Source organism: Notolepis coatsorum (assembly GCF_963971535.1).
Source record: "Notolepis coatsorum genome assembly, chromosome: 14".
Classification (NCBI taxonomy): domain Eukaryota; kingdom Metazoa; phylum Chordata; class Actinopteri; order Aulopiformes; family Paralepididae; genus Notolepis; species Notolepis coatsorum.
The window spans coordinates 71,504,912-71,526,670 of NC_140178.1; the positions used below are offsets into that span (position 1 = coordinate 71,504,912).

The window sequence follows — 21,759 nt, forward strand, 5'->3', positions numbered from 1 at the left end:
ATGTATAAAATCAAACCTTGGTATTTAATTTCAATATCGGGCTAAATTCTTGTGATACCAATACACCCCATTCTTGCCTGGTATCGGTCCAATATCAGTTTTGGGGTTGGTGCATCTCGAGTGTCATACTATCATAATGTTTGAAGGCAGCGGAAACAATGGTCGTGCATGTGAACAGGAGAGGGTATGAAGAAAGCAGCCGAGAGAGAATGAAAGCGTATCCAAGGATAGGAAGGAAAGGGAGAGGGAAGGAAGGAAGGCTGATGAAAAAGGAGTGTAGAGTTTCAGTGTATTCATAATCCATCTGCTTCATTACTATCCCGTAAACACTGGAACAAGAAAGTGAACTCGGGTCAAAGCTGCAGTTATAATACCCTTCCTCCTCTTTGTGTGTGTGTGTGTGTGTGTATTGATGGTTTTTCCTTGTGGAAAGTCTCATATGGGCCCAAATAGAGCAGGGTCTCAACCACACACAGTATCGCAGTAGCTAACGTGATTTACGACTTGAGACGTATTGAGCCGGAGCGGTTCCAGATGTAGTGGAAAAAGAGAGGCCATAATGAGCACAAAATCAGCAAAAGCAAACTTTTTGACAACGTGTAACGCTGTTGACGTCATTTTCCTGTTTTGTACAGATTGTATTGATTGAAATCATATGCTGACAATGCTGCCCCTGCTAGAAGTGTAATTGAGCGTCGCTGTATGACGTCAACAACCTTTTTGTTTCTGTCCGGGAATCGTTTGTCGTTCTGGCTTTACGGTTTCACTGCCTCCTCTGGTGCCTCACGCACTCAAGTGTAATTGTGGTGATGTAAATGCATGATGGGAAATATGTAAATATTGCAGATGTCTGAGCTGCCGGCCTGTCTGTAAGCAGAGATTTGAAAGGCAGGTGATGGTAAGGATCTGATTGGCTGACGCATCTTGCCCCTCACTTCCCCTCCGCTGTGTGTGTGTGTGTGTGTGTGTGTGTGTATGTGTGTGTGAGTGTGTGTAATGTGTGTGCGTGACTAACAAACAGAGAGACAATATAATATGCATGAGTTGCACTCTGCGGTGTATCGTGTTGTGCTGTGTTTATATAATATACATTACATACCTTTCTATGTATGTATATTTGTGCTGTACGTAATACCAGTTGCATTAACCGCGCTTTTCAACAACCACTAACACGCATGCAAGGACGTCGGGTGGCTTTTGGCTGAGGTTGGACGGCTTTCCACTGCTAACGACTAACCCCACTGTAATATTCTGACAAAATATTGTGATGCTGTTATTCTCCAAGGAACGCTATCTAGTCCTAGTTCTCTAGTTGTTTTAGCCTACGGTATATAGAAAACAGGATCTTAAGGTTAATACACCAAGGATACTCTCGAAATCACTTGGCTTTGAATGAATGTATTTGAATTGGAATCTGAATGCTGCAGTAAACCTGGCACAGTAAAGTCAGGCAGCTAGATATTGCCAATAAAGATCTTGGTGCCTTATTTTGACTCCGTAGAGATGGTGTGTGTTCCATTGAACGATATAACGTGTGTTTTACCAAGGTTGTTTGCGGTGCTCATCACGTGTGGCTATGGTTGGGTGCGTTTAGATGGCTTGAGGTCAAAATGTGACATCTCTCAGCTGATTGGATAGTTAATTTGTCACTCTTGATCATCCTCTATAGATGGAGGTCTGGTCATAAAGGGGATTGGACGAGCCCTCCTCCCTGAGATTGCTGTGGACCAACCGGGGGAGAGCTCTGCTGGTCACGAGCCCGCCCCCTCGCCGACCCCACCCACGGTCCCTGACATCCAGTCAGAGAGCACGGTTCTGTGAAGGAGGAGAAGCACGTCACTGTAACTGACATCATGAAAGAAAAAGGTTTCCCTCATTTTTGAGACTGAAATATCATACCTGAATCCCACATGACTGGGTCATGCTGCCTCCTCGTGCTCCATTTTGGGGCCAATACTGAATGGAAAAATGTGCCATATTCCTCAACCATGCTGTAACAGGACCCCACAACATCCTCATAGACCACACCAATGATTTGAGGCTGTATGTTGGCAGCCATCTCTCAAGCCTATCCCATGCAGCTAACGGGACTGAACCATATAAACCACTGACCTCTTGAGCACTGGTGAAGCTTTCAAGAAGCCTACTGTCATTCTTTTCTACTTTGCTATAATACTGCAGCTTTATTGCGATGAACGATTATGAAAGCAGACTGGATATTACAGTAGATGTTTATGGTGGATCATGTCTATTAAGGAATAGTACATTCTAAAACCTAGGTCTGAGGAATTGTATTTTTGTATTCAACACACACAATTCGTATAGATATTTGGGTGGAAATTCCTAACCCAATGATCTCTAAATAGAAAGTGTTGGGCATTTTCCTATTTGAGGCCGTTAAGATTCACTTTTATCAGAATATATAATGTTGTGTTCAGTCGAAGTACTTTTTATAATTGCCATATACTGTTATCAGTTATCTATGACCATACTGTACTACATATTGTATGATTAAAGGACCAAAGAAAAAGGCTAGAACGGACCAAAGAAAAAAAAAGTAGAATTTTAGTTCAGTTTGCTATTCTCTGAATACAATGGTTTCTAAGGACCAAATCTTTTTACAGTATTAGTATTAGATTGCATTAATCATTTTACATTTATACACTCCTGGCATTTCAACCAGTTTCATCCACAAAATTGCCAATCAAGTGGTTATTGAAAAGAACAGCCATAATAAGTAAAAGGGATTTTCTTTATTTTTTTTACACATTTCCTAACAAATCAATTTCCAGTTAGATACCACGGACATCTTTTGATAGCATACTTCTAATTGATCAGTGTAGCTCAGGTCCAAAGCTATAGCCAAACACACCCCAAATGTATTATACATTCATTTTGTTTTATGATCATTTTTACTTAAGACAATGATGTTGATAATCTTTACCGTTGTTTTATTTCTTGTCACTTTGATTGTTGCTTCTTATTCTTTTTCTTGCACATTTCCTGCACATAATGTTTTTGAAAACTTAAGAATGAACAAAAGATGTTCTATAACAAGCGTTTCATACCTTGTCTGTTCACATTAGAGGAATGTTATTTTGGTATTATTTACTCTGAATAATAACAATTAAATGGTAATTGTTAAAACGGTCACCTTCCAAGTGTTTATTTCAGGTAAATGTCACTTGCATGATTTTTCTCAAATGAATGTTTCACACTTTACGTTTTCACTTAACATACTCAGTGTCTAGTGAACGGACATAATTGTGGGTGAAAAAGGTATAAGGGATGTGTCTTTGTGCTTGCTCAAACAACAAGGACAAAAAACAACACATTTAGAATCATTTAAAAGGGGATTTAGAAATATAGAAATTGTTTTTTTTTGTGTTTTTTTACAAGTGAAGTATATGCAGAGAAGTGGGGAGCAGTGGGGGTTGAAGGTCAAAAATAGAATATAAGGGGCAATATATTCATGTTTACAGATTACCTTGATCTAGGTCTGAATTGAATCCAATTAAAATGACAACATGAATCAACACTTAAAAAAAAAAAAACATTTCAGTTTCAAATATGATCCTATGATAATAAATAATGTATGGTCAACACGCATTCACCCATTCTTCATAATAAGTCAAAAGCTAAACATACATGCAGCTTCTATCCCTCTGGAGAGGGGCATTCTGTCCATCAGCAAAGTGTCCATCAGTAAAGTTTGTCATCAACACAACATTGGCAATGAAGAGTCACTCGTCAAGCCCAGTAACCGATGATGAAGATGGCCACGGAGAGGCAGGTGATGAGGTTGGCGTTGAGGACGTGACGCAGTCCTGGCTCCTCCTTCAGGGCACAGAGAGCGTCCACAGGGGGAGGAGGAGGGGGAGGGGAGTTCTCTCCCTCCCTTCGCCTCTCCATCCCACACAGCCAGTAGAGGGCAGACGTCAGCTTGGACTGGCTCCGAACGCTGGACACAGAGGAGGATGAGTCTGGAGAGAGGGAGAGGAAATAAATGAACATGATTGAAAAGGTTTCTTTCAAAACATAATCCATTAGTGTGTCGGGATAGAAATCTGAACCTCTGAAAAGTCTAAATAGTGTATGGTGTATGTTGAGTAAATATGCCATGTATCCCAAAAGGAAAATGTAATGTAATCCCTGGAGCACTTGATGCTAGATGTGATCTGTTTGTCTGTACTGGTCCTGGAGCACTTGATGCTAGATGTGATCTGTTTGTACTGGTCCTGGAGCACTTGATGCTAGATGTGATCTGTTTGTCTGTACTGGTCCTGGAGCACTTGATGCTAGATGTGATCTGTTTGTCTGTACTGGTCCTGGAGCACTTGATGCTAGATGTGATCTGTTTGTCTGTACTGGTCCTGGAGCACTTGATGCTAGATGTGATCTGTTTGTACTGGTCCTGGAGCACTTGATGCTAGTTGTGATCTGTTTGTACTGGTCCTGGAGCACTTGATGCTAGTTGTGATCTGTTTGTACTGGTCCTGGAGCACTTGATGCTAGACGTGATCCTTTTGTCTGTACTGGTCCTGTACTGGTCCCCCCCCCCCCCCCTTGGACTGGGACATAATAACATACTGTCCTTCTACATTTAAATAAAGTATGACTTGACCATTACTGTGGCGGACCAGGAGATACGGTAATCTTTGAAAGTTTGAAGTGATGTTATCTTTGTGTCATGACTAGTAGTTATTGCTGTTTGCCTTTGTAGGGCAGTAGTAATCACCAATTCCTTTCCAAAAGTTATATGATTACTGTTTGTTTTATTTTATCAGTAACTGTAATGGATTATGTATGTACAATGTGTATAATATGATATGAGTAATCAATTACTTCCTCATCCCTGGGAACGACTAAGTGAGTTGGAAAAATGGGAGAGCTAACAAACATGTCTCCATAGTATAGCTATTAGCTTCTATATTAAACAATGGAAAAAAATAGTTGTAAAAAGGCAGAACGGAGACCACACCTTTCCTCTGGCAGTGGGCTTTTCCATTGTTCTTTTCCTGTCCTTCCTCCATACCGCCCTCCTCGCTGGTCTCTGCAGTTTCCCTCTGCACCGTGGTGGACACCTCCTCTGGCTGCTGTCTGGGCCTCTCCACCACCGGGTCCAACCTGGTGAACCAGGTGAGCCGGCTGACCTGGTCCGACAACACATGAGATGGTTGATGGTTAGTAGCGGTGGTGGGAGTGGTCAGATAATCGCAAGTGACAGTATTTCTGCCTCGTCCTTGCTGTTATTTTTCTCTGTAGTTGGATTTTGTCCGCAGAAACGTGTGTTTCCAAAAAGTTAGTTGGCCTGAACCAGAACTACTTCAGAAACTACTTGACAACAATGGAGCCTATGACTTCTGGATATGAGCTATAATCTGGTGTTGGCTGGATGCACCATACTTGTTAGTAGAAGAAATGCATTGTAAGCGTTGGTCTTTTAATAGGCTATCTTGACGATACGAAAACAATTTATTTAAATAAACATGAGTGGAATCATTTAAGTTGTCAATCCAAATAGTAAAAAATTTATAATTAAAAAGGCAGGACTTCTACAGGTCACATGACAATTCACAACACACAATTGTGAAATTATCCACATATTAGGTATACGTACATTTGAATGTATTTGAATGACAATTTGCTCCGTCACTGCCAGTGAGAATCCATCAAATGAGCAAAAGGAAAGAAATGTACATGACTACATAACACAATCGTTTGAAGGTCAGGTTCTATTGTTTCAGCCCGGTGGCCCTTGTGGGAAAAAAAAAAAATCACGTGTCTTTCTGATGTGTTTTCAAAGCTCTCAACATGTGATTCCACAAGATTCCACTTGCGCTAAGAAAATATCACACATGTAATTATCACAGCATCACGTGTGGAACCTTGGTTTCACATTATCGTAACATGGTCAGTACACCTTCACACAAGCTACATGTGATAACCTCCTATTGTGAGTAACACGGTAAAGAGAGACTGCCTGCCTTCACTTGCTCTGGCCTGGGCTTCTCGTGGCCGGGCTGACCCCCTGTGTCCTCCCCCCAGCCTGCCCTACCCGCTCTCACCTGGGCTGACCCCCTGTGTCCTCCCCCCAGCCTGCCCTACCCGCTCTCACCTGGGCTGACCCCCTGTGTCCTCCCCCCAGCCTGCCCTACCCGCTCTCACCTGGGCTGACCCCCTGTGTCCTCCCCCCAGCCTGCCGTCACCTGTTCTGGCCTGGGCTGACCCCCTGTGTCCTCCCCCCAGCCTGCCCTCACCTGTTCTGGCCTGGGCTGACCCCCTGTGTCCTCCCCCCAGCCTGCCGTCACCTGTTCTGGCCTGGGCTGACCCCCTGTGTCCTCCCCCCAGCCTGCCCTCACCTGTTCTGGCCTGGGCTGACCCCCTGTGTCCTCCCCCCAGCCTGCCCTCACCTGTTCTGGCCTGGGCTGACCCCCTGTGTCCTCCCCCCAGCCTGCCCTCACCCGCTCTGGCCTGGGCTGACCCCCTGTGTCCTCCCCCCAGCCTGCCCTCACCCGCTCTGGCCTGGGCTGACCTCCTGTGTACTCCCCCCAGCCTGCCCTCACCTGTTCTGGCCTGGGTTTCTCTGTGCCCAGGCTGATCCCCACTACGATCAGCAGGGTGAGGAAGGACAGCATGGTGGAGAAGTAGAGGTAGTGGACATCCTTCACCACCTCGGGTCGGTCGTCCACTTCGTAACACAGCGGGGACGGGTAGATGAAGTCCAGGACCATGCGGATACAGCCCACCAGCAGGCCCAGGGACAGGCCCCAGAACGCCCCCTGGTGGTGGAAAGAGAGCAGTAGGTACTGTAAGTAGGCTGGCACAATGGGGTTCATTTATCAGATAGTTCATTTAAAGAGAGCTTTTTGAACAGTCAGGATTAGTATTTTAAGTAAATTGTGATATAGTATTTGATCAACTTTCAACCTTTTTACATGTAAAGAAATGTTGACATTCAACATTTTACTATGACAACAGTACCTTACATAAAATGCCCAGGGACAACTGACATACTGGCACAGAATAGGTTCCCAGCTAACATTAGGACGTCTCCTACCCGCATGTGGCTTTTTCCCAATCCAACAGTGCAAAAATGCGGAAGCATTCGTCACCGCCATTGACTGTTGGACCCTGAGGGGGTGTGTCCACATCAAAGGTTTCTGACGTAACTAAAAACATGTGAAAACTTGCCATAGGCTATTGAGATGAGGATTGTAAAATGCAGGTGGAGAACAGCCTAGAGCAGCTATTTGTAGAGCTATTTGTGTATCTCAGTATCTCCAGCGTCATGGAAAGACTTTTAGTGCTGAGCTCTGGTCGGCCCTGATGCTGCTTATAGGTGCAGGAAGTGATGAGTCATGTAAACCAGCTCTCAACCTCTCATGTTGAGGACCCCCAAACTGATACACATTATGCCACGGACCCTCAATGTATAAGACTGTCTCAGAGACCCCCATCTGACAAGATTTTTGTTGGATTATGATTAGGTCCAGTATTCCACAGTTGTTTATATGCTGTAGTTGAGGAGAGAACAGTGAAGAAAGGTTTTGTAGTACAAAACCTAAGTACTGTTTTTGGGGATTTGTACTTTACTCAAGTATTATTAGGTTTGTATACTTGTACTTTTACTCAATTACATTTCAGAGAAAAAAAAACACACTTTTTACTCCTTACATTTAACCTTACATTTAAAATGCAGACCTACAAAGTACAAATCTTGCAGGTCCAACAATTTTAATTAGTATATTTGTTTCTCTGGCCGAACTAACGTTAACGTTATTAATCCTGCGGCCGAACTTTATTTAAAAACAGCCAATCAAATCCCCATCAATGGAAAATTAACCCGCCCATACCCATGCTGATTGGTCCTTGTGCAAGACTAGAAAGCGGGGATCTTTGATTAAACAACTGCTATCAGATTAATAGACTGTCAGAAAAAAAGTTTTTACTTTAACTTTTTAGTACTTACCGTAAGTACATTTTAAAGTAGAAACTTTTTTACTTTTACTCAAGTGTGTCTTTAGCCAGATACTGACTTTTACTTGAGTAAGATTTTGAGACGGTACCCATACTTTCACTTAAGTATAATTTCTGTGTACTTTTTACACCCCTGGAAGAAAGTTAAACTAAAGCCTTATATCGTTTATAGTGTACTATAGTAAAACTAGGTCAACTATATAGTAAAATTAAAATAGGTCAACTATATAGTAAAATAGGTCACCTATAGTAAAATAGGTCAACTATATAGTAAAATAGGTTAACTATATAGTAAAATAGGTCAACTATATAGTAAAATAGGTCAACTATTCCCTGTTTTTCTGGAGACCCCCTGAAATATCAAGGACCCCTGGGGGTCTCTGGACCTCACGTTGAGCATCACTGGTATAAACCCTTGCCTTCTCATTGGTCCTCTTCCAGAAGCAGCCCAGGAGGAAGACTATGGAGACGGGGGGCTGGAGGTAGGTGCTGATGGACTGGATGTAGATGAAGAGTTGTCCCCCCTGGCTGGCCTGCACCACTGGGATCCACAGCACTGACACCACTACAAGCACCAGCACAAACACTCTGCATAACACACACACACACATGCATGCACGCGTACATACACACACACACATATGAAATATATGGGGACATTACACATGTACACACACATATATATATATTATGTATATATATTCTGTTTACGTATCCAGCGTCAGAATAACTTCATACACACTAGGTATACCTGCCCACGAGCATGAGCTCCCACTCAGTGGCGCGGGGCCGGAGGTGTCTCCACAGGTCCATGGTGAAGATGGTGCTGGAGCTGTTGAAGATGGAGGTCAGAGACGACATGAGAGCGGCTATCATCACAGCCATCATCAGACCACGCAGACCTGCAGGGACACACACACACACACAGGTACACTTAGACGCACACATACAATATACACACACACACACATTTAAATGATTTATTTATGTCAATATAAATTGCAACCAGGCAAGGCATACAGTAAACATTGTAAATGCACTCGGGTCACAAACACACACTCACACATTTTGAGAAGGGTGCACATGGAGAACAAAAGAAAAAAGACAATGTGGTGGATTATGGTGCAATAAACAGAGGAGGGAGGGGCAGACAGATTGAGAGAGAGATAGAGAGACATACAGACTTTGAGAGAGAGATGGAGATATACAAGAAGATAGATAGATAGATGTTGGGTTGGGTGTAGGAGGGTATCCTTCACCTGAAGGCAGCAGCTCCATGACCAGCTTGGTGTAGGCGATGTCAGAGCAGCCCACTGGGTTTCCACAAACCTCCGTACAGACGGCAGGGTCTCCACACGCCACCTCGTCTACAACAACACATCAAAACATCAATAAACACATCAAACTGTAATACACACAACACCTTATCTCATGGGAAGTAATCACTAACGCACATGATAAAGGCCCAGGCCTGATCTACTGTAGGTTGACATGTTTAAACTAATTATGTTTGGTAGATCAGGTAGATGATGGTAGAAAATAGTTCTAAATGAAACGGTTCACAACAAGGTCTGTGGATTGTCCTGAGTAACCAGGTCATGTTTTCTGCTGTTGAGTTATTCAAATGTATTTTTGCCATTGATCACCATCAAATAAATGCCATTGAGAATTTGAGATCCATTGTATTGGGGTGATGGAAGACATCTCTATGGCCGATATCTCCAAACCTCTGCAAATCACACTGAAAATATCTGGATGGATAGATAGCACTATAATATATATGTGGGGGTGTATTTTGGGTGAACTTCCCCTAAGGGGCAGTTAACTTTTTTTCTTTTTTTTTTTTTTTTTTTTTTTTATATATATTTTTGCACAAATCTTTCCAATATTCACAAGACATCTTTCCACAGCATAATATGCAACATCCAAGATTTGTCTTTTTCTTTTTCGTAACATCATACAAAACATACAAAAGACTCATACAAACACATTAACAACTGACATGGAAATTAAAAAAGCACTTACAAAAAAAACACATTACTATACATTGTGCATATATATCCATGATGCACATACGTTACATGTAGACCGATCTACCTGCGAGCAGGTATGTGCTGCATCTTCTATCGGGATGCCATCTTTCTCCATAGTGCATGTGAGAGGATGCGTCTCAAATATATGTAGGTGTGCGTGAGAACATGTATGAATGTGTGTCTCAGATATGTGTATGTGGGTACGTGTCTCACGTAAGTATGTGTGTATGTCTCATACGTGTGTGTGTGTGTGCATCTCTCAGGTATGTGACTGTAATCCTACCTTCTGTGTGTGTCTCGTATCCATGTGCGTCTCTGCCACCTGTGTGAGTGTATATCTCAGGTGTGTATATGCATGTGCGTCTCTGTTAACATAGCTTCTTAAATGTCTATTTACAATGATAAAAATACAAACACTAGTGTGCCAGGTGCCAAGATCTGCTCCTATCAGCTGCTTTTTGGTTGTCACAGGGTGGGTGAATCCTTCTAACTGGAAGTTAATAATTGGTTACAATAACTGTAACCATGCAATAACTGTAACCATGGCTGTAAAATAATCACTACACAATGATTTATTGATAAGATATACTGTGTTTAGTGCCAGGGTAGAGGACCTTGTATACAACATGTTTAGTATCATAATGTGTTTAGTACCTGGTATATTGTGTGTTCAGTACCAGGTATATTGTGTGTTCAGTACCAGGTATATTGTGTGTTTAGTACCTGATATATAATGTGTTTAGTACCAGGTATATTGTGTGTTTAGTACCAGGTATATTGTGTGTTTAGTACCAGGTATATTGTGTGTTTACTACCAGGTATATTGTGTGTTTAGTACCTGGTATATTGTGTGTTTAGTACCAGGTATATTGTGTGTTCAGTACCAGGTATATTGTGTCTTTAGTACCTGATATATAATGTGTTTAGCACCAGGTATATTGTGTGTTTAGTACAAGGTATATTGTGTGTTTAGTACCAGGTATATTGTGTGTTTAGTACCAGGTATATTGTGTGTTTAGTGCCAGGTATATTGTGTGTTTAGTACCAGGTATATTGTGTGTTTAGTACCAGGTATATTGTGTGTTTAGTACCAGGTATATTGTGTGTTTAGTACCAGGTATATTGTGTGTTTACTACCTGGTATATTGTGTGTTTAGTACCTGATATATAATGTGTTTACTACCAGGTATAGTATGTGTTTAGTTAGTACCTGGTATATAATGTGTGTTTAGTACCAGGTATATTGTGTGTTTAGTGCCAGGTATATTGTGTGTTTAGTACCTGGTATATTGTGTGTTTAGTACCAGGTATATTGTGTGTTTAGTACCAGGTATATTGTGTGTTTACTACCTGGTATATCATGTGTTTAGTACCAGGTATATTGTGTGTTTAGTACCAGGTATATTGTGTGTTTACTACCAGGTATATTGTGTGTTTACTATCAGGTATATTGTGTGTTTACTACCAGGTATATTGTGTATTTACTACGTGGTATATCATGTGTTTAGTACCGGGTATATTGTGTGTTTAGTACCAGGTATATTGTGTGTTTAGTACCAGGTATATTGTGTGTTTAGTACCAGGTATATTGTGTGTTTACTACCAGGTATATTGTGTGTTTAGTGCCAGGTATATTGTGTGTTTAGTACCAGGTATATTGTGTGTTTAGTACCAGGTATATTGTGTGTTTAGTACCAGGTATATTGTGTGTTTAGTACCAGGTATATTGTGTGTTTACTACCTGGTATATTGTGTGTTTAGTACCTGATATATAATGTGTTTACTACCAGGTATAGTATGTGTTTAGTTAGTACCTGGTATATAATGTGTGTTTAGTACCAGGTATATTGTGTGTTTAGTGCCAGGTATATTGTGTGTTTAGTACCTGGTATATTGTGCGTTTAGTACCAGGTATATTGTGTGTTTAGTACCAGGTATATTGTGTGTTTACTACCTGGTATATCATGTGTTTAGTACCAGGTATATTGTGTGTTTAGTACCAGGTATATTGTGTGTTTACTACCAGGTATATTGTGTGTTTACTATCAGGTATATTGTGTGTTTACTACCAGGTATATTGTGTATTTACTACGTGGTATATCATGTGTTTAGTACCGGGTATATTGTGTGTTTAGTACCAGGTATATTGTGTGTTTAGTACCAGGTATATTGTGTGTTTAGTACCAGGTATATTGTGTGTTTACTACCAGGTATATTGTGTGTTTAGTACCAGGTATATTGTGTGTTTAGTACCAGGTATATTGTGTGTTTAGTACCAGGTATATTGTGTGTTTAGTACCAGGTATATTGTGTGTTTAGTACCTGGTATATTGTGTGTTTAGTACCAGGTATATATTGTGTGTTTAGTACCAGGTATATTGTGTGTTTAGTACCAGGTATATTGTGTGTTTAGTACCAGATATATTGTGTGTTTACTACCAGGTATGTTGTGTGTTTAGTACCAGGTATATTGTGTGTTTAGTACCAGGTATATTGTGTGTTTAGTACCAGATATATTGTGTGTTTAGTACCAGACATAGTGTGCTTACTACCAGATATATTGTGTGTTTAGTACCAGATATATTGTGTGTTTAGTGGGTGAATCCTTCTAACTGGAAGTTAATAATTGGTTACAATAACTGTAACCATGGCTGTAAAATAAGCACTACACAATGATTTATTGATAAGATATACTGTGTTTAGTGCCAGGGTAGAGGACCTTGTATACAACATGTTTAGTATCATAATGTGTTTAGTACCTGGTATATTGTGTGTTCAGTACCAGGTATATTGTGTGTTCAGTACCAGGTATATTGTGTGTTTAGTACCTGATATATAATGTGTTTAGTACCAGGTATATTGTGTGTTTAGTACCAGGTATATTGTGTGTTTAGTACCAGGTATATTGTGTGTTTACTACCAGGTATATTGTGTGTTTAGTACCTGGTATATTGTGTGTTTAGTACCAGGTATATTGTGTGTTCAGTACCAGGTATATTGTGTCTTTAGTACCTGATATATAATGTGTTTAGCACCAGGTATATTGTGTGTTTAGTACAAGGTATATTGTGTGTTTAGTACCAGGTATATTGTGTGTTTAGTACCAGGTATATTGTGTGTTTAGTGCCAGGTATATTGTGTGTTTAGTACCAGGTATATTGTGTGTTTAGTACCAGGTATATTGTGTGTTTAGTACCAGGTATATTGTGTGTTTAGTACCAGGTATATTGTGTGTTTACTACCTGGTATATTGTGTGTTTAGTACCTGATATATAATGTGTTTACTACCAGGTATAGTATGTGTTTAGTTAGTACCTGGTATATAATGTGTGTTTAGTACCAGGTATATTGTGTGTTTAGTGCCAGGTATATTGTGTGTTTAGTACCTGGTATATTGTGTGTTTAGTACCAGGTATATTGTGTGTTTAGTACCAGGTATATTGTGTGTTTACTACCTGGTATATCATGTGTTTAGTACCAGGTATATTGTGTGTTTAGTACCAGGTATATTGTGTGTTTACTACCAGGTATATTGTGTGTTTACTATCAGGTATATTGTGTGTTTACTACCAGGTATATTGTGTATTTACTACGTGGTATATCATGTGTTTAGTACCGGGTATATTGTGTGTTTAGTACCAGGTATATTGTGTGTTTAGTACCAGGTATATTGTGTGTTTAGTACCAGGTATATTGTGTGTTTACTACCAGGTATATTGTGTGTTTAGTACCAGGTATATTGTGTGTTTAGTACCAGGTATATTGTGTGTTTAGTACCAGGTATATTGTGTGTTTAGTACCAGGTATATTGTGTGTTTAGTACCTGGTATATTGTGTGTTTAGTACCAGGTATATATTGTGTGTTTAGTACCAGGTATATTGTGTGTTTAGTACCAGGTATATTGTGTGTTTAGTACCAGATATATTGTGTGTTTACTACCAGGTATGTTGTGTGTTTAGTACCAGGTATATTGTGTGTTTAGTACCAGGTATATTGTGTGTTTAGTACCAGATATATTGTGTGTTTAGTACCAGACATAGTGTGCTTACTACCAGATATATTGTGTGTTTAGTACCAGATATATTGTGTGTTTAGTACCAGATATATTGTGTGTTTAGTACCAGGTATATTGTGTGTTTAGTACCAGATATATTGTGTGTTTAGTACCAGACATAGTGTGCTTACTACCAGATATATTGTGTGTTTAGTACCAGATATATTGTGTGTTTAGTACCAGATATATTGTGTGTTTAGTACCAGGTATATTGTGTGTTTAGTACCAGATATATTGTGTGTTTAGTACCAGGTATATTGTGTGTTTAGTACCAGGTATATTGTGTGTTTAGTACCAGACATATTGTGTGTTTACTACCAGGTATATTGTGTGTTTAGTACCTGATATATAATGTGTTTAGTACCTGGTATATTGTGTGTATAGTACCAGGTATATTGTGTGTTTAGTACCAGGTATATTGTGTGTTTACTACCTGGTATATTGTGTGTTTAGTACCCGATATATAATGTGTGTAGTACCAGGTATAGTATGTGTTTAGTTAGTACCTGGTATATAATGTGTTTAGTACCAGGTATATTGTGTGTTTAGTACCAGGTATATATTGTGTGTTTAGTACCCAATATATAATGTGCTTAGTACCTGGTATATTGTGTGTATAGTACCAGGTATATTGTGTGTTTAGTACCAGGTATATTGTGTGTTTAGTACCAGGTATATCGTGTGTTTAGTACCAGGTATATTGTGTGTTTAGTACGAGGTATATAATGTGTTTACTACCAGGTATATTGTGCGTTTACTACCAGGTATATTGTGTGTTTAGTACCAGGTATAGTATGTGTTTAGTTAATACCAGGTATATTGTGTGTTTAATACCAGGGTAGAGGATTCTGCTAATCATGCCAGGCAGTAGCATGACGAAGAAGGGCAGGATCTTGAGGTAGGCGGCCAGCAGGGAGCCTCCTTTGGCATGACTCAGGTTCTTAGCAGCCAGGGAACGCTGAACTATCACCTGCAGATGCATGGGATTAGGGAGAGAAGAGAGAAATCCTCAGTTCACTTTCATTAGGGAGCAATTCAGCACTTCAGCAGTATCAAATCAATGACAAAGGGGAAAAGAAAAACATATATAAAAAAAAAAAAAAAAAGTATTTAAAAAAAAGAAATAAAACATAAATAAATGTGTATACGTTTTGTACATAAAACTATGAAAGGTTTGTAACCTTTGCTAAATGATATACTGAATTAAGTCTCTTTTTTGTATTTAATTTTTTTGTGTATAATAGTGTAATGTAATGTAAATAGTGTAATATAATGTAAAAAGGGTAGGCAATTATAAGCCTCGGCTTCAGCCTACACCTTTTCGGTCATTTTATTCTTTCGTTTTTTTGGAAGTTCTACTACTATGCTTTGTAAAAAAAAAAAGACCGAAATAAAATCATTCATTCATTCATTCATTCATTCATTCATTCATTCATTCATTCATTCATTCATTCATCTGACTGGATATCTTGAGATTCAGCAGGAACCTTGCTAACCATGGGAGATGAAGAGGGAGCATATGACAAAACATTATTATGTGTTTTGTGGTGGCTAACTGTGTGTCCAAATATGTTATGGAAATGTTCATCAAGTCTACTTAGATTATTTTTTTTTACTTTTGTCCTTTACAGATTGAGTTTTCAGTACCAGCCAGGTAATAGCCGTCTTACACAACAAGTGTGACGTTTTAGGGACCAAAAATGCAAGGTCAAGATTAATTATATGCAGGATAACATCCTCATGGTACACTGACTCACTGGACTAATGCACTCCTGGACTCTTACTACGCTCTCCTCTATTGCTGCAGCCACACTGTATGCCCTGTTTCTAAAACATTAATATACTGTACATTATATTACTGTATGTGTTTCAGTCTTTACTGTATCATGTGTTTCAGTCTTTACTATACCATGTGTTTCAGTCTTTACTGTACCATGTGTTTCAGTCTTTACTATACCATGTGTTTCAGTCTTTACTATACCATGTGTTTCAGTCTTTACTGTACCATGTGTTTCAGTCTTTACTGTACCATGTGTTTCAGTCTTTACTGTACCATGTGTTTCAGTCTTTACTGTACCATGTGTTTCAGTCTTTACTGTACCATGTGTTTCAGTCTTTACTGTACCATGTGTTTCAGTCTTTACTGTACCATGTGTTTCAGTCTTTACTGTACCATGTGTTTCAGTCTTTACTGTGAAACCCATAATTTCCTGTACATGTATTGTACTTTATTGGCACCAGCAGGTTTCTGTCTCTACCTGATCAGAGCACCAGTACCACATGGAGGGGACGGACATGCCGATGATGACCCCAGGCCAGGGAAGGTCAGAGGTCACAGGGTCCCTGAACAGGTTGAAGGCGTCATCACGGGGGATGCCGCAGGTTGTGTTAGCAATGCGCACAGCAGGGATGGCAGTGAAGTAACCCTCCAGGAGTGCGTTCCAGCCCCCCACCTCCACAAAACCTCAACCAGGAGACAGTCACATACACTAGGACAGAGTGGGGCTGGGAGGTATACCCAATATGAAGGTATACCCAATATGAAGGTATACCCACTATGAACTTATGAAGGTATACCCACTATGAAGGTATACCCACTATGAAGGTATACCCACTATGAAGGTATACCCACTATGAAGGTATACCCACTATGAAGGTATACCCACTATGAAGGTATACCCAATATGAAGATATACCTAATATGAAGGTATACCCAATATGAAGGTATACCCAATATGAAGATATACCTAATATGAACATACTGTGTATACCAATATGAAGGTATACCCAATATGAACATACTGTATACCCAATATGAAGGTATATATGTAGGACATACTGTATTAAACATGGGACTATGTGGTGTTGACTTACTGAAGCCCATGAGGGTTAGGGATCCAACCAGCATGATGCCAGTCTGGGCAGCGTCCGTATAGATGACAGCAGCTAGACCACCTAGGAGAAGGTAAGACACATGATACATTACATTATTACATACATACTATCAGGGCTTTAAAAGACAAGTAACTTGTCTGCTGTTGCTTTTCTATTGTTACTCGTCACTCTCGGTTGTCTGCTGTTGCTTTTCTATTGTTACTCGTCACTTTCGGTTGTCTGCTGTTACTTTTCTATTGTTACTCATCACAATAGAGAGTGAGGGGAGAGAGACAGACACATAGACAGACAGACAGGTAGGTAAGTTACCTGCTACAGTGTAGAGAGCAGTGATTACAAGCAGTAGAACCACAGCGGCATAGATGTTCCACTGTAAGGCCTGCTGGATAAATACGGCCCCAGCATACATGTCCACCTGAACACACACACACACACACACACAATCATACAAATTCAAAGGAACACAGAGAATAGTAATGATGCTGCCTCCCTGTGATCCCTGTACAATCAATTCAGTACATAAAAGAAGGCAAGCTTCAAAACAAAACACAGCAGGAGCACACACACACACACACACACACACACACACACACACACACACACACACACACACACACACACACACACACACACACACACACACACACACACACACACACACACACACACACACACACACACACACACACACACACACACACACACACACACACACACACACACACACACACACACACACACACACACACACACACACACACACACACACACACACACACACACACACACACACACACACACACACACACACACACACACACACACACACACACACACACACACACACACACACACACACACACACACACACACACACACACACACGGAGCCGGTGAATAGTTTGGGATTATTTGAATACAGTGCTTTGAAATCTACTCACTGATATCTTTGTGAAAATGTAAATGAACAAATACAAGATGGCTATAAATAGCTGGATTCTCTTCCCTCCAAATCTCTTCTGCAAATATTCTGGCATGGTTGTCACCTGCAATGAAGAGAGACCAAACACAGAGGATAAACACAGAGTGTGTGTGTGTGTGTAGGTGTAGGTGTGTGTGTGTGTGTGTGTGTGTGTGTGTGTGTGTGTGTGTGTGTGTGTGTGTGTGTGTGTGTGTGTGTGTGTGTGTGTGTGTGTGTGTGTGTGTGTGTGTGTGTGCGTGCGTGCGTGTGTGTGTAATATATAATGAGTGCTAATCAGATGTATGTACAGAGTTGTAATACAAACAACTCTCTGACTAACAAACAATCTTAAGAACTGGAGAAAATCCAAAAATGATAGATTATGAGCTGTGTCTCAATTATGCCAGTGACATGTCCTGAAATCTCAAATGCTACCCCCCCCCCCCCCCCCCCACACTAGGCGTGATCTAATTCCTATAACACATGACTTCAAGTGATGTAATGTATTTTATACAATGACCCAATTCACCCAACCTTATTATTATTATTATTATAAACACAGGAATTGAAGCATAATGGAGATTTATTCAAAAACAGAAAAAGTCGATCCCAAAACAGAAAACGTAGATCCAATGGAAGTCATGCTTGATTGATTGATTGAAAATTGTATTAACATATATGACATACATGACATACAGATAGACAGTACTGCTACATATATACATTTATGACATACCAGATTTACAAATACAGTACTGTTTTTGTAGGGTGATTATAGTTTATTTACATTGATGCTAACATTCCCGGTTATAGTGCAGTTTGTAAAAAAAAGTATCTGTGTCGTTATTTTGCCTCTTAGCTGGAACAGAATTCTCAGAACCTTTTGTAGGGTGATTATGGTTTATTTACATTGAGGTTCTGGGGTCACGTGGAGTGTGTTATACGAAATAACAACCGGTGTTGTGCCGAATTCGGACTCCCTGCCAGAATCCGACTTCCCCTCGGGTGAACGTGCATACACTCTATCAGCCTACCCAGCATGTAATACGTTCTTTGTTACAACTCAACTCGTTATTATTGGCGCATACACTCTATCATATGTCTGTCATAAGAATAGAATAGAATAGAATAGAAATACTTTTATTATCCAGAGGGAAATTTGACACTGCAAATCGCTCAACATTAAACATTTAGACAGAACAGGTCACGAATAAGAATAACAAAACAAATCAAATTGCCTAAGATAAGAGTAGAATAAAATAGAATAAAAATGGAATAAAATATACAGTAAATAAATACAGTAAAAATATACTGAGGTCTACAGTAGGTGTAATATTGCATAGTGCTGTTTCAAAAGTAAGAGTCCAGGAAGATGGTAACTGTCACTCTGTGCTCAGTGATGCAGTGAGGCACAGTGATGTCTATGGCTGTTGGAATGAAGGACTTCCTGTGCCGTTCAGTGCTGCATTTAGGTAGTGTGAGCCTAGCACTGAACATGCTCCTCCTGTCAGCCAAGTCTGTGTATAGTGGGTGGGAGGGGTTTTCCCTGATGGCCTGGAGCTTAGCAAGGCTCCTCCTCTCTGCCACCCTCGCTAGGGAGTCCAGCTCCACCCCAACCATGCTACTGGCCTTCCTGACCAGCTTATCCAGCCTGTTTGTGTTCCCTGCTCTCAGTCCGCTGCCCCAGCAGGTCACAGCGTACAAGAAGGCGCCCGCCACCACCGACTCATAGAAAATCCTCAACATCCTTTTTTTTTCTTTTTTTTTTTATAGCAGGAAAAAAATTATTGAACATTTCAGTCGTAGATATTGAACATTTTCCATCTTTTTTCCTTTTTTCCCTTTCATTTCCCCTTCCCACCCCATCCCCCCCACACCGAGGTTGTTGGCAAACACATCTGCAAAACATACAAACACATAGCATAGATGTTGCTGGGAAAGAAAAAACAACAACAATATCAATCCGACCCATCTGCATTATGCACAAATATTTAGATAAAAAGAGATAAAGAAAAAATAAGAAACAAAAAAAACCTCTCTAACACGGATGTGGCTGTGGAAGAAAGTCAACAATGATATTATTTCACTCTTTCCCCCACCCCTACTTATAGTGTTGTGGTAATTCTTGAATAATTTGATCTTCTGCAGCTGTGTCCCTCGTTCCCCTCTCCCTCCCCCAGTTACCTACCCACCCCCCCGGGGTCTCATTCACACCCATACATACCAGGACAGGGAAAGGGGGGGGGGGGGGGGGGGGACATTAGAAAATAGGAATAAAATAATAATAAAAGATATGGAAGTGAAGTTAGAGGTGTAAAGCTCTATCCTTTCTAAGTCTCTTCATTGATAGTCAGGGTATCGATGTGTTGCAGAAATGGTTGCCAGGTCACATGGAATGTTTCAAGGGAGCCCTTTAGGGAGAATCTGATTCGTTCAAGCCTAATGCAATGTAGTATCTCATGTATCCATCTGTTGTGAGTAGGTGGGGAAGGGTGTATCCACTTAAAGAGAATAAGTCTCCTAGCGAGGAGGGTAGTGAACGCCACAACTCGTTTTGCAGCCCTAGATGTGATCGTAGGGGTATTCGGGATTCCGAAAAAGGCAGTGAGTGGATCTGGGTCTACCGTCACACCCAGGACCCTACTCAGTGTATCAAATATTGCAGTCCAAAACTCTGTGAGTTTGGGGCACGTCCAAAACATGTGCATATAATCGGCTGGAGATTGTTTACATCTATTACACGCATCTGTTCTGTCCGGGTATATCTTTGCTAACCTCGCATTGGTGTAATGAACCCTATGCAGGATCCTACACTGCAGCAAACTGTGTCTTGCACATATAGAGGAGGTGTGTACAAGGTCTAATATATGATCCCATTGTTCATCTGTAATGGTAATTCCCAGATCTTCGTCCCATTTGGCTTTTAGGGAGTCTAAGCAAGTCGGGTTCATCCAAAATATTTTATCATATATAATTGAGACGAGCCCTTTCCGCCCAGTGCCGAGCGGTAGAAGGGGGGTTCAGTCTTAGAGTCTGGAGGACGGCCAGGGAATTGTGGGAATTGGTTCTGAACAAAATGTCTGATCTGAAAAAAACGGAAAAGGTGGGAGTTTGGAAGACCAATTTTTTTTGATAATTCTGCAAACGAGGAGAACACACCTCCGGAGTAGAGGTCATTAATGGTTAGCAAACCTTTGTTTGCCCAGATTCTGAATACAGGATCAGAACAGGACCGTAGGAATAGGTGATTGCGAGAGATTGGAGCTAGCCCCGACGGAGCGTGTAGGCCAAATTGTTTCCTAAACTGATTCCAGATTTTCAAAGTATCCGTTACGATTTGGTTCCGAGCCATCTGTTTAATAGGGATTGAGATGGGTAGTTGGGATGTTGCCACAGACCAGAGTGAGTATTTTGAAGAGGAGATTTCCATCCGAGCCCATTGGGGTCGGTCTTCTTCCTCCCTCCTGGTCCTCCAGTAAAGGAGTTTGTTTATATTACATGCCCAGTAGTAATAGCGAAGATTAGGCAAAGCCAACCCCCCTTCTGATTTGGGAAGTTGCATGATCGTCCTCTTAATACGTGCTCTTTTGTTACCCCACAGGAATGAACCTATAAGTTGATCAATCGAGGTGAAAAAGGCTTTATTAATAAATATTGGTATATGCTGAAAAGCGTATAAAAATCGGGGTAAGACCACCATTTTTATCAGGTTAACCCTTCCTAGAAGTGAGAGGGGGAGAGAGGACCACCTCGTCAGATCTAACTTAAAGCGATCCAGCAGAGGACGGAATTTTTTTGCGAAGAGCTCCGAGAGAGACATCATCGGCATACAATGA

The 21,759-nt window shown here is 40.7% G+C and overlaps 2 protein-coding genes across 4 annotated transcripts in view; one reads left to right on the plus strand and one right to left on the minus strand.

Moving 5' to 3' along the window:
- The window catches only part of arhgap17b (Rho GTPase activating protein 17b), a 69,480-nt gene extending 66,327 nt beyond the window's left edge, over nucleotides 1–3,153 (plus strand). For 2 of the 3 annotated variants that reach the window (XM_084329652.1, XM_084329654.1), the window contains one exon: nucleotides 1,670–3,153. In XM_084329652.1, the coding sequence (XP_084185778.1) occupies nucleotides 1,670–1,821 (152 nt within the window). In that variant the 3' untranslated portion in view covers nucleotides 1,822–3,153. Of the gene's footprint in view, nucleotides 1–846; nucleotides 899–1,669 lie in introns of all 3 variants that reach the window. The other variant, XM_084329653.1, reaches the window with a different exon arrangement.
- Nucleotides 1,958–21,759, minus strand: part of slc5a11 (solute carrier family 5 member 11) — a 33,767-nt gene continuing 13,965 nt past the window's right edge. The window contains exons 4-14 of the mRNA XM_084329655.1: nucleotides 17,904–18,008; nucleotides 17,273–17,378; nucleotides 16,943–17,023; nucleotides 16,327–16,532; nucleotides 14,903–15,038; nucleotides 9,240–9,347; nucleotides 8,732–8,882; nucleotides 8,400–8,568; nucleotides 6,567–6,782; nucleotides 4,982–5,153; nucleotides 1,958–3,983 (exon numbers count right to left, since the gene is read on the minus strand). Coding sequence (XP_084185781.1) covers nucleotides 3,751–3,983; nucleotides 4,982–5,153; nucleotides 6,567–6,782; nucleotides 8,400–8,568; nucleotides 8,732–8,882; nucleotides 9,240–9,347; nucleotides 14,903–15,038; nucleotides 16,327–16,532; nucleotides 16,943–17,023; nucleotides 17,273–17,378; nucleotides 17,904–18,008 — 1,683 coding nt within the window. The 3' untranslated portion in view covers nucleotides 1,958–3,750. The remainder of the gene's footprint in view (nucleotides 3,984–4,981; nucleotides 5,154–6,566; nucleotides 6,783–8,399; nucleotides 8,569–8,731; nucleotides 8,883–9,239; nucleotides 9,348–14,902; nucleotides 15,039–16,326; nucleotides 16,533–16,942; nucleotides 17,024–17,272; nucleotides 17,379–17,903; nucleotides 18,009–21,759) is intronic.